The 14,115-nt window shown below is 40.8% G+C and overlaps 1 protein-coding gene across 6 annotated transcripts in view; it reads right to left on the reverse strand.

Annotated features, from left to right (window-relative positions):
• Positions 1 to 666: 666 nt before the first annotated feature.
• The window catches only part of LOC131677065 (probable G-protein coupled receptor No18), a 138,826-nt gene continuing 125,377 nt past the window's right edge, over positions 667 to 14,115 (reverse strand). For all 6 annotated transcript variants that reach the window (XM_058956613.1, XM_058956615.1, XM_058956612.1 and 3 more), the window contains 3 exons: positions 7,820 to 7,945; positions 7,387 to 7,567; positions 667 to 1,914 (listed from right to left, as the gene is read on the reverse strand). In XM_058956613.1, coding sequence (XP_058812596.1) covers positions 1,030 to 1,914; positions 7,387 to 7,567; positions 7,820 to 7,945 — 1,192 coding nt within the window. In that variant the 3' untranslated portion in view covers positions 667 to 1,029. The remainder of the gene's footprint in view (positions 1,915 to 7,386; positions 7,568 to 7,819; positions 7,946 to 14,115) is intronic.

Consider the following 14,115-nt stretch of genomic DNA (forward strand, 5'->3'; position numbering starts at 1 on the left):
ACCAATAAAGACTCTATTCCGGATGTCTTCGCAATAATTACCAAATTTAATTTATTCAAATCGCATTTAAAAACAAGGTCAACACCCTACGCCTGACAGTTTAATGAAAAGCCCTCCCGAATAGAAATGTACAGTAACAAAACCATGATTTTCACTGTGACAGTACAGTAATTTTACAATAATTTAAAGTAAGTTTTAGTGTTATGCTACAATACAAAAACAATAAACTTTAACGTTTTTACAGTAAATATCAATGTAAAATAGACTTTTACAGTGAAAAAGGGGGGTGGTTATGTATCTTAACATTAAAAAAAATCAATTTTTCTCCATGCATTTTTTCTCGAAAACAGTAAAATTTAATGTGAATGCACTGTATCAGTTTTTTGCTGAACAGTGAAATTTATTGTTACATGAAATTTTATTGTAAATTTACTGTGAGTACTTGGCATCGAACAATGTTGAAACAGTAATAACTATAATATTTATTGTTTTATGATTGTTTGTAGGGTAAATGCTATTGTAAAATTCTATCCGGGCTATTTTTTTAAATGAACTGAAGTCTTTCCCGTCCATTGGTCTGCCTGCTAATTAGCTTACCTTGCTGAGGTTCAAAAATGGATTGTCACAAATGATGACTACATCACTAAAACAAACCAAAACCATTCGGACTAGTAATTTATAACTTTATTTCAATGCAGAAAACCATATGCACTCAGCAAAAAAAAATTGAGAATCCTTCTGCAGCAAAACCAAAATTATCGAGGAAAGGATATTATCAAAGTCGTTACTTTATTTCGCATATAGCTCTACGAACAACAACAACAACAGCAACGATAACATGGATAGACTGGGCAGTAAAAAAGGGGACAGTCGTACATAATCCAACCATATTGTATATATATATGTAGCAACTCGCCGGTGTCCAAACCGGAAACTGAGTCTAAAAGCTGACCATAAAACACAGACACATATTGAATGATGGCTGATCTCCCGAGTGCTTCATTTCGGGAACGTGTAAATCTTCCTACTTTATCTTCGCATCGACATGTTGTGAATGTTGGAGAAAGGTGCTTTCTCACTGTTTCGGAAAAATCGCCGCAACGTCAGGCGCCAGAAGGCTGCCCGAAAGTCCACGCTGTAGAACGCATAGATGAACGGATTGATGGCACTGTTGATCCAGCCGAGCCAGGTGAAAAATTCGCCCAGCTTCGGTGCGGCCAGCTCCTTCGGCAGGAACGGTGTCAGGAGGTAATGTATGAAGAAGGGAAGCCAGCAGGCGATGAAGCCCCCGACCACGATGCTGAGCGTTTGGGTAGTTTTGTTCTCGCGCTTCATCGACAGTATTCGCGACGAGAGAGATTTCTGATGGATGCGCATATTGCGTCCGGTAGTCACCGACGTAGTCGTCGCCATAATTGAGTTACTAATGGTATTGGTACGCCGCAGACCACCCGGATGATTTGCCGTTTGTGGTTTTGGCTGTTGATTGAAAACGTTATTGGCCGACGACCAGAGTTCCGTCGAGGAGGCCAGCTTGTAGTGCATCGACGAATTTCGTTTCAACGCTGGCGAATGTTGACTGCACTGGGAACCATCGGCGTCGGCACCAGCACCACCACCCCCACCACCAACGGCACTGCCCACCGGGCAGATTGCGGTTTTCGCTGTTGAATTGATGTCGACAAGCTCGTAGTGCCCATTCTTGTGGTTCTTTTTGAGAGGCATCGAACAGTCGTCACCTCCGCTGGCCGCAGCATTACTGCAGGAGCCTCCGCCTTGCTGGGTCACGTATGTCGTGGTTGCGGTCGATAGCTGGGACGAGGAACGTTTCCGCTTGGGGCTTAACTGGGCCGGATCGATCTCCGAGGCGAAATGATAACATTCCTCGTCGGTATCACGTGTCCGATGGCTTTTCTGTGGAGCAGAAGGAAACGCAAACAATCACATAAGTTGATTTATTTATTCGCTCTATCTCTACTGTTTGTGTGTGTATGTGTGGGTGTATCGTGAAAGTAAACTTTAATGTACTGTCTCATTGGCAATGTTTGCTGCTAGTTGGGCGAATGCCAAGCTCGTTTTATTGTTACAGACAGAAGCAATCGACCAACTGGTTCGAATGGGAACGACATCGATGAGACTTGCTCGTTTCTATCAATAAGCAAATCACTACTGAGGGTGATGTCAATCGAGATTTGAATAATTCATCTCGATCTGTGTTATGTCTGGTTCACTGCAAAATTAGTTTGTTGCGATCCCATCTTGACACGGAATGACACGACTATCTAAAATTTCCATTTCACTTGATATTTGGTATGATGAAATCATTACATTCAACTTAATGCTTATGTACATTATTAATGAAATCTAACATCACCCGCTATCTAGAATTGGTAATGCATAATGGATGTATAACTCACAAGAGTTGGGTTAAAATTCGGCTAAAAGCAAGAAATGCTTTTCCATTGATGATTGGTGCAGTTCAACCTTTTCATTTTGATTGATTGCGGAATCGAAGAAAACGAGCCGTAAATGAGTCTCAACATTTTACACCCACATAAGATCTAGCCAATTTTCCTTTTTGCTTCTGTTTTATTTATCCTTCTATACCCTTCCGGCGCACAGCGGGCTTCCGTTCCGTTCGCAGCAATGATCTGAACAACAATCTCGCATCGGTTGCAGAGGAAGTAAACCTAGGATGGACACTTAAACAGGTTTGAAGCTTTTCGTTAAATGTATAAAACTGGATTTAGTATTTTTAGCACTTTTAAATTATAGTTATTATTGTGATTCTAAAAGAAGTTTTTAAAATAACGCTAAAAAACTAGAAATATTATTTCATTTGAGGGGTAAACTGGTGTCTTACATCCCTCTTAAGAGAAATTGACTGTAATTCAATTCCAGATTATTGAAGTCTACTGTTTACTTCTTCCCGAATCAGCGCTACAATGCATTGCCTCAAGATCAAAAGAAATTTTGAATTTGTTCTTGCTGTCATGAATAAAGTTTACGAAATAGCATTTCCCCGACCTATTACCGCAGTAGTTGATTTCAAAATTTGTTCTATACGACCAAGTCTTCATGAGGTGGAATATTTTCTGAAGGCGTAAATTGAGCTTAGGCTTACGGAAGATTTCTGTGTATATGGAAAATGATAGTATCCCCTGGAACCTCCATTCACGAAATAAACCGGGGTTTCGTAAATTGAATTGATTCGTAATAAAAAGTGTTCGTTATATGAGATTTAGTTCGCAAAAAAAGTTCTCTTCACATTTTTGTAGAATTTAGTTAACGTTCGTTAAAAAAAATCCGAAATTGCATCAAATCTCGACGTTTCATGCATTTTAAAGTCATTTGGCATCAAAAATACCAGCTCGATTTTGAAATTTTCCCCCCTTTGAACGAAAAAAGTCCAAAAAAGTTAGCTTTCGTTAAAAAAAATTCCGAGGTTGCATTAAATCTCAACGTTTCATGCATTTTAAAGTCATTTGGCATCAAAAATGCGAATTCGATTTTCAAATTTTCCTTTACTCCCCCCTTTGAATATAAATCGTCAAAAAAAGTCAATTTTCGTTAAAAAAAAATTTTCGAGGTTACAACAAATTTTGACGCTTTATGCATTTTGAAGTCATTTGGCATCAAAAATACCAGCTCGATTTTTAAATTTTCCCCCCTTTGAACGAAAAAAGTCCAAAAAAGTTAACTTTCGTTAAAAAAAATTTCCGGGATTGCATCAAATCTCGACGTTTTATGCATTTTAAAGTCATTTGGCATCAAACATGCAAATTCGATTTTGAAATTTTCCTTTACTCCCCCCTTTGAACATAAATCGTCAAAAAAAGTCAATTTTCGTTAAAAAAATTTTTTCGAGGTTACAACAAATTTTGACGCTTTATGCATTTTGAAGTCATTTGGCATCAAAAATACAAGCTTGATTTTGAAATTTCCCCCCCTTTGAACAAAAAAGTCCAAAAAAGTTAACTTTCGTTAAAAAAAATTTTCCGAGATTGCATCAAATCTCAACGTTTCATGCATTTTAAAGTCATTTGGCATCAAAAATGCAAATTCGATTTTGAAATTTTCCTTTACTCCCCCCTTTGAACATAAATCGTCAAAAAAAGTCAATTTTTTTTAAAAAAATTTTTTCGAGGTTACAACAAATTTTGACGCTTTATGCATTTTGAAGTCATTTGGCATCAAAAATACCAGCTCGATTTTGAAATTTTCCCCTCTTTGAACGAAAAAAAGTTCAAAAAAAGTTAACTTTCGTTAAAAATTTTTACGAAATTGCATCAAATCTCGACGTTTCATGCATTTTAAAGTCATTTGGCATCAAAAATGCAAATTCGATTTTCAAATTTTCCTTTACTCCCCCCTTTGAACATAAATCGTCAAAAAAAAAGTCAATTTTCGTTAAAAAATGTTTTTCGAGATTACAACAAATTTTGACGCTTTATGCATTTTGCAGTCATTTGGCATCAAAAATAACAGCTCGATTTTGAAATTTTTCCCCTTTTGAACGAAAAAAGTCCAAAAAAATTAACTTTCGTTAAATTTTTTTCCGATATTGCATCAAATCTCGACGTTTTCTTTCGAGATTACAACAAATTTTGACGCTTTATGCATTTTGAAGTCATTTGGCATCAAAAATATCAGCTCAATTTTGAAATTTTCCCCCTTTGAACGAAAAAAGTCAACTTTCGTTAAATTTTTTTTTCCGAGATTGCATCAAATCTCGACATTTCATGCATTTTAAAGTGATGTGGCATCAAAAATGTAAATTCGATTTTGAAATTTTCCTTTCGTCAAAAAAGTCAATTTTCGTTAAAAAAATTATTTCGAGATTACATCAAATTTTGACGCTTTATGCATTTTGAAGTCATTTGGCATCAAAAATACCAGCTTGATTTTGAAATTTTCCCCCCTTTGAACAAAAAAGTCCAAAAAAGTTAACTTTCGTTAAAAAAATTTTCCGAGATTGCATCAAATCTCAACGTTTCATGCATTTTAAAGTCATTTGGCATCAAAAATGCAAATTCGATTTTGAAATTTTCCTTTACTCCCCCCTTTGAACATAAATCGTCAATTTTTTTTAAAAAATTTTTTCGAGGTTACAACAAATTTTGACGCTTTATGCATTTTGAAGTCATTTGGCATCAAAAATACCAGATCGATTTTGAAATTTTCCCCTCTTTGAACGAAAAAAAGTTCAAAAAAAGTTAACTTTCGTTAAAAAATTTTACGAAATTGCATCAAATCTCGACGTTTCATGCATTTTAAAGTCATTTGGCATCAAAAATGCAAATTCGATTTTCAAATTTTCCTTTACTCCCCCCTTTGAACATAAATCGTCAAAAAAAAGTCAATTTTCGTTAAAAAATGTTTTTCGAGATTACAACAAATTTTGACGCTTTATGCATTTTGCAGTCATTTGGCATCAAAAATACCAGCTCAATTTTGAAATTTTCCCCCTTTGAACGAAAAAAGTCAACTTTCGTTAAATTTTTTTTCCGAGATTGCATCAAATCTCGACATTTCATGCATTTTAAAGTGATGTGGCATCAAAAATGTAAATTCGATTTTGAAATTTTCCTTTCGTCAAAAAAGTCAATTTTCGTTAAAAAAATTATTTCGAGATTACATCAAATTTTGACGCTTTATGCATTTTGAAGTCATTTGGCATCAAAAATACCAGCTCGATTTTGAAATTTTTCCCCCTTTGAACGAAAAAAGTCCAAAAAAGTTAACTTTCGTTAAAAAAAATTTCCGAGATCGCATCAAATCTCATTTGCATTTTAAAGTCATTTGGCATCAAAAATGCAAATTCGATTTTGACATTTTCCTTTACCCTTTTGAACATAAATCGTCAAAAAAATCATTACTCGTTAAATTTTTTTTTCGAGATTACAACAAATTTTGACGCTTTATGCATTTTGAAGTCATTTGGAATCAAAAATACCAGCTCGATTTTGAAATTTTCCCCCCTTTGAACGAAAAAAGTCCAATAAAGACCTTAGAAGCCATTTGAAAATACAAAACCAGACGCAGTTACTGAAAAACACTATTTTTCAACATTTACTTCCACGGTTTCATGATTTTTCACATCATTTGACAATTCCTTAGTTTTCTGACCTGGATGACGTCAATGGTGTTATTGTGTTATTAATTTTCAAATAATCTGTAGTATTCATACTCTTCAAATAAAAGTTCAACCGCTAGTTTTCTGGGCGTGTACATTGTTTTATTTAACCCTGAATATAGTGACCAATCGTAGCCCCAGATTTTAAAAACTTCGAAAAAAGTACTTTCGCCTTATATGATTTAGCTTGACAAAAAATTTGCCGCGCATAAAATCATTATTGGCAGAATGTTGCCAGATGTGAAATTTGTCCAACGAGTGCTTGTTTGTCAAAATCAGTGCAAAAACACCATCACACGAGCTCTCCAAAAAACTGACCTATTTGACACCACTCTACTCTAGTGTTCTTACTCAAACTTTTTTACGAGCTTGATTCTTACAAAGAGTTCGTTATTTCGAATATAGTTTGTAACAAAGTTACATAAAGTGGGTATTACGTGAAAAAGAGTTCGTAAATGGAGGTTTCAGTGTATAGCTGTGTCTGTATTTTAGAGCCGATTTTTATTTAGCATAAAACAAAGGCGGACATTTCCTCATTTAAATCTATGTGCTTCAGAAGTGATTTTCAACCGTGGATAGTGAAATTGTGTTTGTGAAACCATTTTTAAGATAACGTTTGCCAAATGAAATTTGGACAACGCTTCCAGCATTAAAACAAAAATGTAACCCTGCGCAAGGCACCATACTAAACGTCATACTCTAGGCGCGCTTATTTTAAACATCCAGTGTTGATTTCGACTCGATATGCCAATAATTTTGGACCTAAAACTAACAAATCAAAATTAAGAAATTAAAAAAATACCATTTTTTCGACTCCTTTGCAAAAAGTTCCTACAAATCGTCGTAAAGCTTCTCGAACGGGCTCAAATTTTATTCTACAATAGGTTAATAAGCTGACAAATGTTTTCATATAGAGAGAACATTTAATAAAGGGTTTTCTACAAAAAATGCCTTTTTGAATTTTGTCCAAATTTTATTCCGCATACGTTATAACAATCAATATGAAAATTCAGTGCTCCTCTTATGGAATTTTTGATTGATTGACACCGGTGTAGTGGAGTTCACTGGAACTGCACCGTTTTTGCACTTTCTAGCAGAAGTGCAAAAAACTAGGTATGTTCCATTGACACTTCTGCTAGAAAGTGCAAAACCAGTGCAATCCACTACACCGGTGGCAATCAATCGAAAATCCCGTTGGACACCGTTCCCCTATACCTAAAACGATTTGACGAAATCACAACAACACTTACCTTATGCACTTCTATCTCCGTCATCTTGTCGTGGCGGGATGCGACGACGCAGGAAATCCGCACGTACACGTAGATCATGACGGCCATCGGAATGAAGAACGAGCCCATGGCCGAGAACACGACGTATCCCTCGTTCTGGTTGTACCGGCACTGGTCCAGCTCGCGTCTGCCCGGCTCGTACCTTTTTGCGGTGTATTGTAAACAGCCCCCGGATCGTAAGCCAGGCACGAAAGTTGCAAAGTTTTTCCGGATGAGAAGAAACAAAAAAAATCGATTCAACATTTTGCCGACGTCTAGCGGCGGATTTGACTACTGAGTTATGAGTTTAATCTATGGGGATGACTCTGATATTCATGGGATGGTTACGAGGATACAATAAATATAATGCAGGAGATTTTCGTTTGCCGTTGTAAATGTCAGCGGGGATACGTACCAGCCGAGTATGGGCGGGCACGTGATGGCCAGTGCTAGAACCCAGACAACCAATATCATCAGAAGAGCCAACCGCTTCGATCGTCTGCGGCGAGAATAGTTTAGTGGCTGTGTTACCGCCAAATATCTGCAAGAGATAAGAATGTAAAAAAGAAATTTAGCGTCCATTTAGGTTATTTTTTTCCGTAATACTTCGGTGACTAATGAGTCTTTGAAGTGTACTAATTAACCAATTTCATACTTTTTGCGTGTGTTTCTTTCGGTTCTTAATGGTTTGTAATGTATATGCAGTACAAGCTTGGGGAATGTTTTTTCTGGACTAACTCATTACGCTAGGCAAGAAGAAACGTCATTTTTCATTTGGGAACTTATCTATACTGAAAGAAGGAACGCAGAGTACATGTACGCCGCCGCACAGTGGTTCAGAATACACATTTATCAAGAATTTTAACTTTTTACTAAAACTGAATAAATTAGCCTTTTTATGTCTTTGAGGGAGTTATCGTAGTTCGGTGGTATGTATGTGTAATTTTATAGTAAGTTTCAAAAGCCAGAACTGTAGTTTATTGGTACTGTTGTGATTTCGTCGCACCTGAATGGCTGAATCTTTGAGCCATTTAGCTCTTCTCTTGCTTTTCGTCTTCATATATTACGTCGTCGTTTAGCTTTCGTCTAAGTGAGCAGTTTAGATACTGGTTTCATGAGTTATTTAGCTCTTGTTTCCGTGAGTCATTTAGCTGCCAGTTTTTTCACGGTCTACTCGGATAGTCCCCGGCGGTGAACTCTTCCTACTCCGACTGAGAGTTCTCCGGCGGAGGAATTTCTCCAGACACCGATACCCACTTTCTTGAGCCATTTAGCTCCCAGCTCTAATCTAGTCGAATATTATTCAGTGGCAAACTACCCTACTCGGATTGAGAGTTCCCCGGAGGCGGAATCGCTCTCGGTTCCGATGTCTGTTTCGTGAGCGAATAAGCTACCAACTTTGTCATTTTTTTTAATTTTTTTTATTTTTATTAACGTGACTTTAAATTTTAATTCATTCGTCACGCAACTTTGTCATGATGTAGTCGGATAGTGCACGGCGGTGTCGCTATCCTACTGTGAATTCTCCGGCGGTATATTTCTCGCAATACCAATGTTTATTTCCGTGTGCCAACCAATTAGCTCCCCCTTCGTCTCGATCTACTCGATATAGTCACCGGCGGTAGAACTAGCCGACAACAACAGGTGCCGAGTTCTGTCCAGTTATCCCGGGTGATGCAGGTTTACTGGCGCTTCGGCAACCTGCTACTGGCTGTTCGACACGATCTAGCCTACTCACGAGGTACTCGGTAGGGTGTCGAGGTCGGTACGGTTGAGTCTGCCATTCTGTTCGCTAGCGCTCTGACGACTCAAACCCGTTGCTACGTCACATACTACCCAACAGCTCTCCTGCGGCGAACTTAGTGGCGCTTGTTTGGTGATCCCTTCGCCACTTTCTCGGCAGCTCGCAGAGTATACTCGTCACTACTCTGTTGGCAGCATCCCAGATACGCTCGTCGTCACACACCTCTTGGACGATATTGTCGATTGTTGCGCCAGTCATACCTCTTCGAACTTTTTCGAATCTAGAATCTAGAAGATCACGTGTCTCTTGCACGCTCACACACTCCGAGCCAAAGGGTGACGAAGCATGTCCAAGCCGATACAGGTACTTCTGGAAGCATCCGTGCCCGGACAAAAACTGCGTCCGCTCCTTAGTGGAGAACAATTTTGGTAAAAACTTTTTTTTCTCCATTGATTAGTTATGGAATTTGCGTTTCGACGCCGAATTGACGCTAGCTCCAAAAGACGGCGCTAGCTTAGTCCGTTAACTAAGTTAGTGTCGGATTCTGAAGAGATGAAGTCGAAATGCAAATTCCATAACTAATCTCCATTCTTTCTATGCATTCATACCAACACATTTGGAATGAGTGCTTTCTCCGCATTGACCCACTCTTGCAAACGAGTCTTCTCTGGCCAGTCTCCTTGGATTTCGTGTATTCTTACTCTGGTATGGGAACATGGGAATCATCCCGGCAATGACGCATATCGCCTCCGACGATATCGTACTGTACGCGCTCGCAACACGAACGGCCATTAGTTGAAACGTAAGTGTCGACTTCGTCCGGTCCGGTTTGAGTTCAGTGCAGCAGCTCAATTCGATACGCTACATCTCAGTATTAAGGATGAGACGCTGAGACGTCTCGTACTGCATCTTGCTCCTCCGATGTTCGGCATGGTCTTTGCCAATGCGTTAGTTGTCCTCGCAGCCTTCACACATACATAGTCGACATAGCTATTGTTATTTAGTGGCTCATCGACCATCACAGTCAGGTGCTTCAGCGCACGCATCGATGGAACTGAGTATCCACCGACACTGTTCATGACACGCTACATTTTTTTTTGGTTACTGACCAGCACTACATCCGTCTTATGGTGAGCCAACTGCAACTTGACATCGACCATCGAGGTTTCCACGATGCTTATTGTCTCTGCCGTCAACATGTCCACTTCCTCGAGTGTCTCGTCGGTTATCGTCAGGACAACGTCATCTGCAAAGCCGTCGATCGCGACTACTCTGGGCAATTCCAGTGTTAACATGTTCCATAGCGTTGGGTCAAGTATGGAACTCTGAGGTATCTCTGCCATGACCCTAGTCAACCTCTGCTCCCTGTTCGTCTCGTAGACCAGTACGCGGTTCTGAAAGTAACTTTTCAGAACCTTGCACAAATAGTTCGAGACTCGCATTATGTTTAGTGCTACGGTGATAGCCGCCCAGATGGCGCTTCTTAGCGCGTTCTTCACGTCGATCGTTACCACGACGTAGTAGCGATGACCGCTTCTCTTTTGCTACGATGTTTTTCTGCGTTCGCAATGTTTGTGCCGTCGAGACTCCTTTCCAGAATCCGAACTCACTTTCAGCGTAGTTCGGCAGCCTGTTGAGGATGACCCTTTCCAGAAGTTCATCAAGAGTATCCTTCAGACATGTAGGCCGATACGATGCTGGCTTTCTTGATTTTGGCAGGAACACCAGCTTCTGGATCTTCCATCTATCTGGGTAGTAGACAATTTGCAGAACTAACCTGAACATGTCCGGGAACGTCAAGATCGCGGTCTTCAGTGTCACGTTGGGGATACCGTTAGGTCCGGGAGTTCTCGTCGCTTTCAGCCCTGTTTCCATTATGAGGCGCTCGTCGTTGGATATTCGATTGTCACCAGCATTTCCACCATATAGCGTGTGTTTAGGCGGTCAGGCAGTTGAATCGGGAAAAGACTCTTCCCGATTATTTTCAGTTTATCGGCGCAAATTTAGCCGGCGTCGTTGGACCCTTGATCTTGGCCATCACCATACAGTAAGCGTTGCCGTAGGGATTTACTAGGCACTATCTCGCATTTGAAAGCGGCCCTCGGCACCTGAATTGTCACCTTACACTCTTCTCTGACTGCCTCAGATCTTGCTCTAGCGGTTTCTAGCTCTTAAGCAGGTAGCACGGTAGATGAACCGATACGCCGGACGCTGGTAGTTCTTCGGCTACATTTTCCTCGGCATTGTTACGTCACACACTCTCGCAAACGTTTCCGTTAGCTCATCGGCAGTCGGTGTAGGAGCAAGGCTGTCAGCACGAAGTGCTTCCACAAAAAGATCCTGCAGTCTCTACGCATCGCTCGATCGAGATAGAAGTGTTTTGTATTCGGTCTGTTGGAAAAAGAACAGTGCAGTAATCCGCGTTCAAGGTTATTTTGCCATTCTTTGCCTCTTCGAGGTTTGGACTTTTAATTTCTTTTGTGCGTGTGTTAACCGTTAGGCCACATTCATCAACCTTTTGTTCGTAAAGCGAGGATTGAACAATAACCAGCTATTTAAGCTGGACTGGTGCGTCGTGGGAAACGAGTATACAGATAAGTGAAACCCACCTTTTTGATACATTTACGGCTTTTTCCCGTCTGCGCGGGTGCTGACCCCGTGCGTTGACGGTGTCGATGGCTTCCTCCCCGGATGGCCAAATGGAGATCGAGTCGACTCCTAAGGCTCTCCCCCGACCCAAACAATATCCAGAGCTCTCGACCGGTCCCTTTGTGGTCTTCTTTCGGCCCAAAACAAAATCGCTGAATCTATTACAGATTTCAAAAGACCTAACGGAACGGTTCTTGGCTGTGACCGAAATAAAAAAGGTCCGCTCAGACAGGCTGAGGGTCGTGCTGACTAACTCAAAGCAGGCAAACGATATTGCTTGCTGCGAGCACTTTACGAAGGACTATCACGTGTATATTCCAGCTGTAAAAGTACAGTCTGAAGGCGTTGTCACCGATGACAGTTTGACATGCGAGGATCTGCTGCAGTACGGGGTTGGCCGTTTTAGAGACCGCATACTTCAGCCAGTGAAAATACTCGAGTGCAAGCGTTTGCACTCAGTAGTAGTTGCGGGGGATGGTTCAAAAACGTACCCCCAATCAAACTCTTATCGGTTGACCTTCGCTGGTACCGCTTTGCCAAATTACGTCCTCTTGCACAAGGTTCGTCTGCCTGTGCGTCTGTTTGTGCCGCGGGTCATGAATTGCACAAAGTGTAAACAATTGGGTCACACAGCCACCCATTGTAGCAATAAGGCCCGCTGTGGAAAATGCGGGGAGAATCATCTAGATGATTCGTGCAGTAAGAATTCTGAGAAGTGTCCTTACTGTGCAGAGAATCTGCATGATATCTCGGCATGTCCCGCGTACAAACTACGCGGGGATAAACTAAAACGTTCCCTTGCGGGACGATCCGAACGTTCTTTCGCAGAAATGCTAAAGAAAGCTACACCACCAACCTCAACAAACATCTATGCTCACTTGCCTCCTAACGAGGGCGAGGCTGATGACCCACAAGAGGGAACATCTACTAGGGCGCCTAGAAGTTATAGGAAGAGGAGGAACATTTCCTCTCCTAAAGTTCGTTGTAAAGGCCAGAAGGTATCCCTTGACGGGACTCCGAAAGTCACATCTATTGGAAGTGTTACAACCAAACCGAAGCAATTAGCTCCTGGTCTCGGAGGATTAAACTCAGAGAAGGAGTTCCCAGCACTTCCCGGAACATTAAAAATCCCAAGTGTTCCTCTGTTTCAGTTCGAGAATAATCGCGGCACTGGAATTATCAAACTCTCGGACATTGTGGACTGGATAATAAAAACTTTCAACATAACTGATCCTATTAAAAGTCTTATGTTAGCTTTTCTCCCTACAGTAAGAACATTTTTGAAGCAGTTGACTGCTAAATGGCCCCTCCTTTCAGCGATTGTATCCTTCGATGGCTAACTCATCGAACGAGGTCACGGATTTGATCACTGTTCTACAGTGGAATTGCAGAAGTATCATCCCGAAAATCGATTCCTTCAAAATTTTAATAAATAATTTGAGTTGCGATGCATTTGCATTATGTGAAACTTGGTTAACTTCCGACATAGATCTCAACTTCCACGACTTTAATATTATTCGCCTGGATCGAGAAACCCCCTATGCAGGAGTGCTTTTGGGGATCAAAAAGCGCTATTCCTTCTACAGAATTAACCTTCCCTCGATAACAGGTATTGAAGTTGTCGCTTGTCAAGTAACAACCAAAGGCAAAGATCTTTGCATAGCTTCCATATATATTCCCCCCAACACCGCGATTGGGCATCGCCGGCTACATGACATCATAGAATCCCTGCCTGCACCGCGACTAGTTTTAGGCGACTTTAACTCTCACGGTACGGAATGGGGTTGCCTTTATGATGATAACCGTTCCTCTTTAATTCACAATATTTGCGACAACTTCAACATGACAATTCTAAACACGGGTGAAATGACACGGATTCCTCCCCCACCAGCGCGCCCAAGCGCATTAGATTTATCCCTTTGCTCGACCTCGCTAAAGTTAGAATGCGCGTGGAAGGTAATCCCTGATCCCCACGGTAGCGACCATCTGCCGATCGTAGTCTCAATCAATAACGGCTCAAGGCCATTGGAAACAATCAATATTTCGTATGACCTCACACGAAATATCGATTGGAAGAGCTATGCTGCCGTGATATCCGACAACATCGAATCTACTCAAGAACTTCCTCCGGAGGAAGAGTACAACTTTTTGGCTGGCTTGATTCTCGACAGCGCGAATCAAGCTCAGACTAAGCCAGTACCCGGCGCGAACATACAAAAACGTTCTCCCAATCCCTGGTGGGATAAAGAGTGCTCAGACGTGTACGCAGAGAAGGCCGCCGCGTTTAAGACCTTCCGGAACGACGGGTTACCCGCTAG

The sequence above is a fragment of the Topomyia yanbarensis genome, chromosome 1 (genome assembly GCF_030247195.1).
Source record: "Topomyia yanbarensis strain Yona2022 chromosome 1, ASM3024719v1, whole genome shotgun sequence".
Classification (NCBI taxonomy): Eukaryota; Metazoa; Arthropoda; class Insecta; order Diptera; family Culicidae; genus Topomyia; species Topomyia yanbarensis.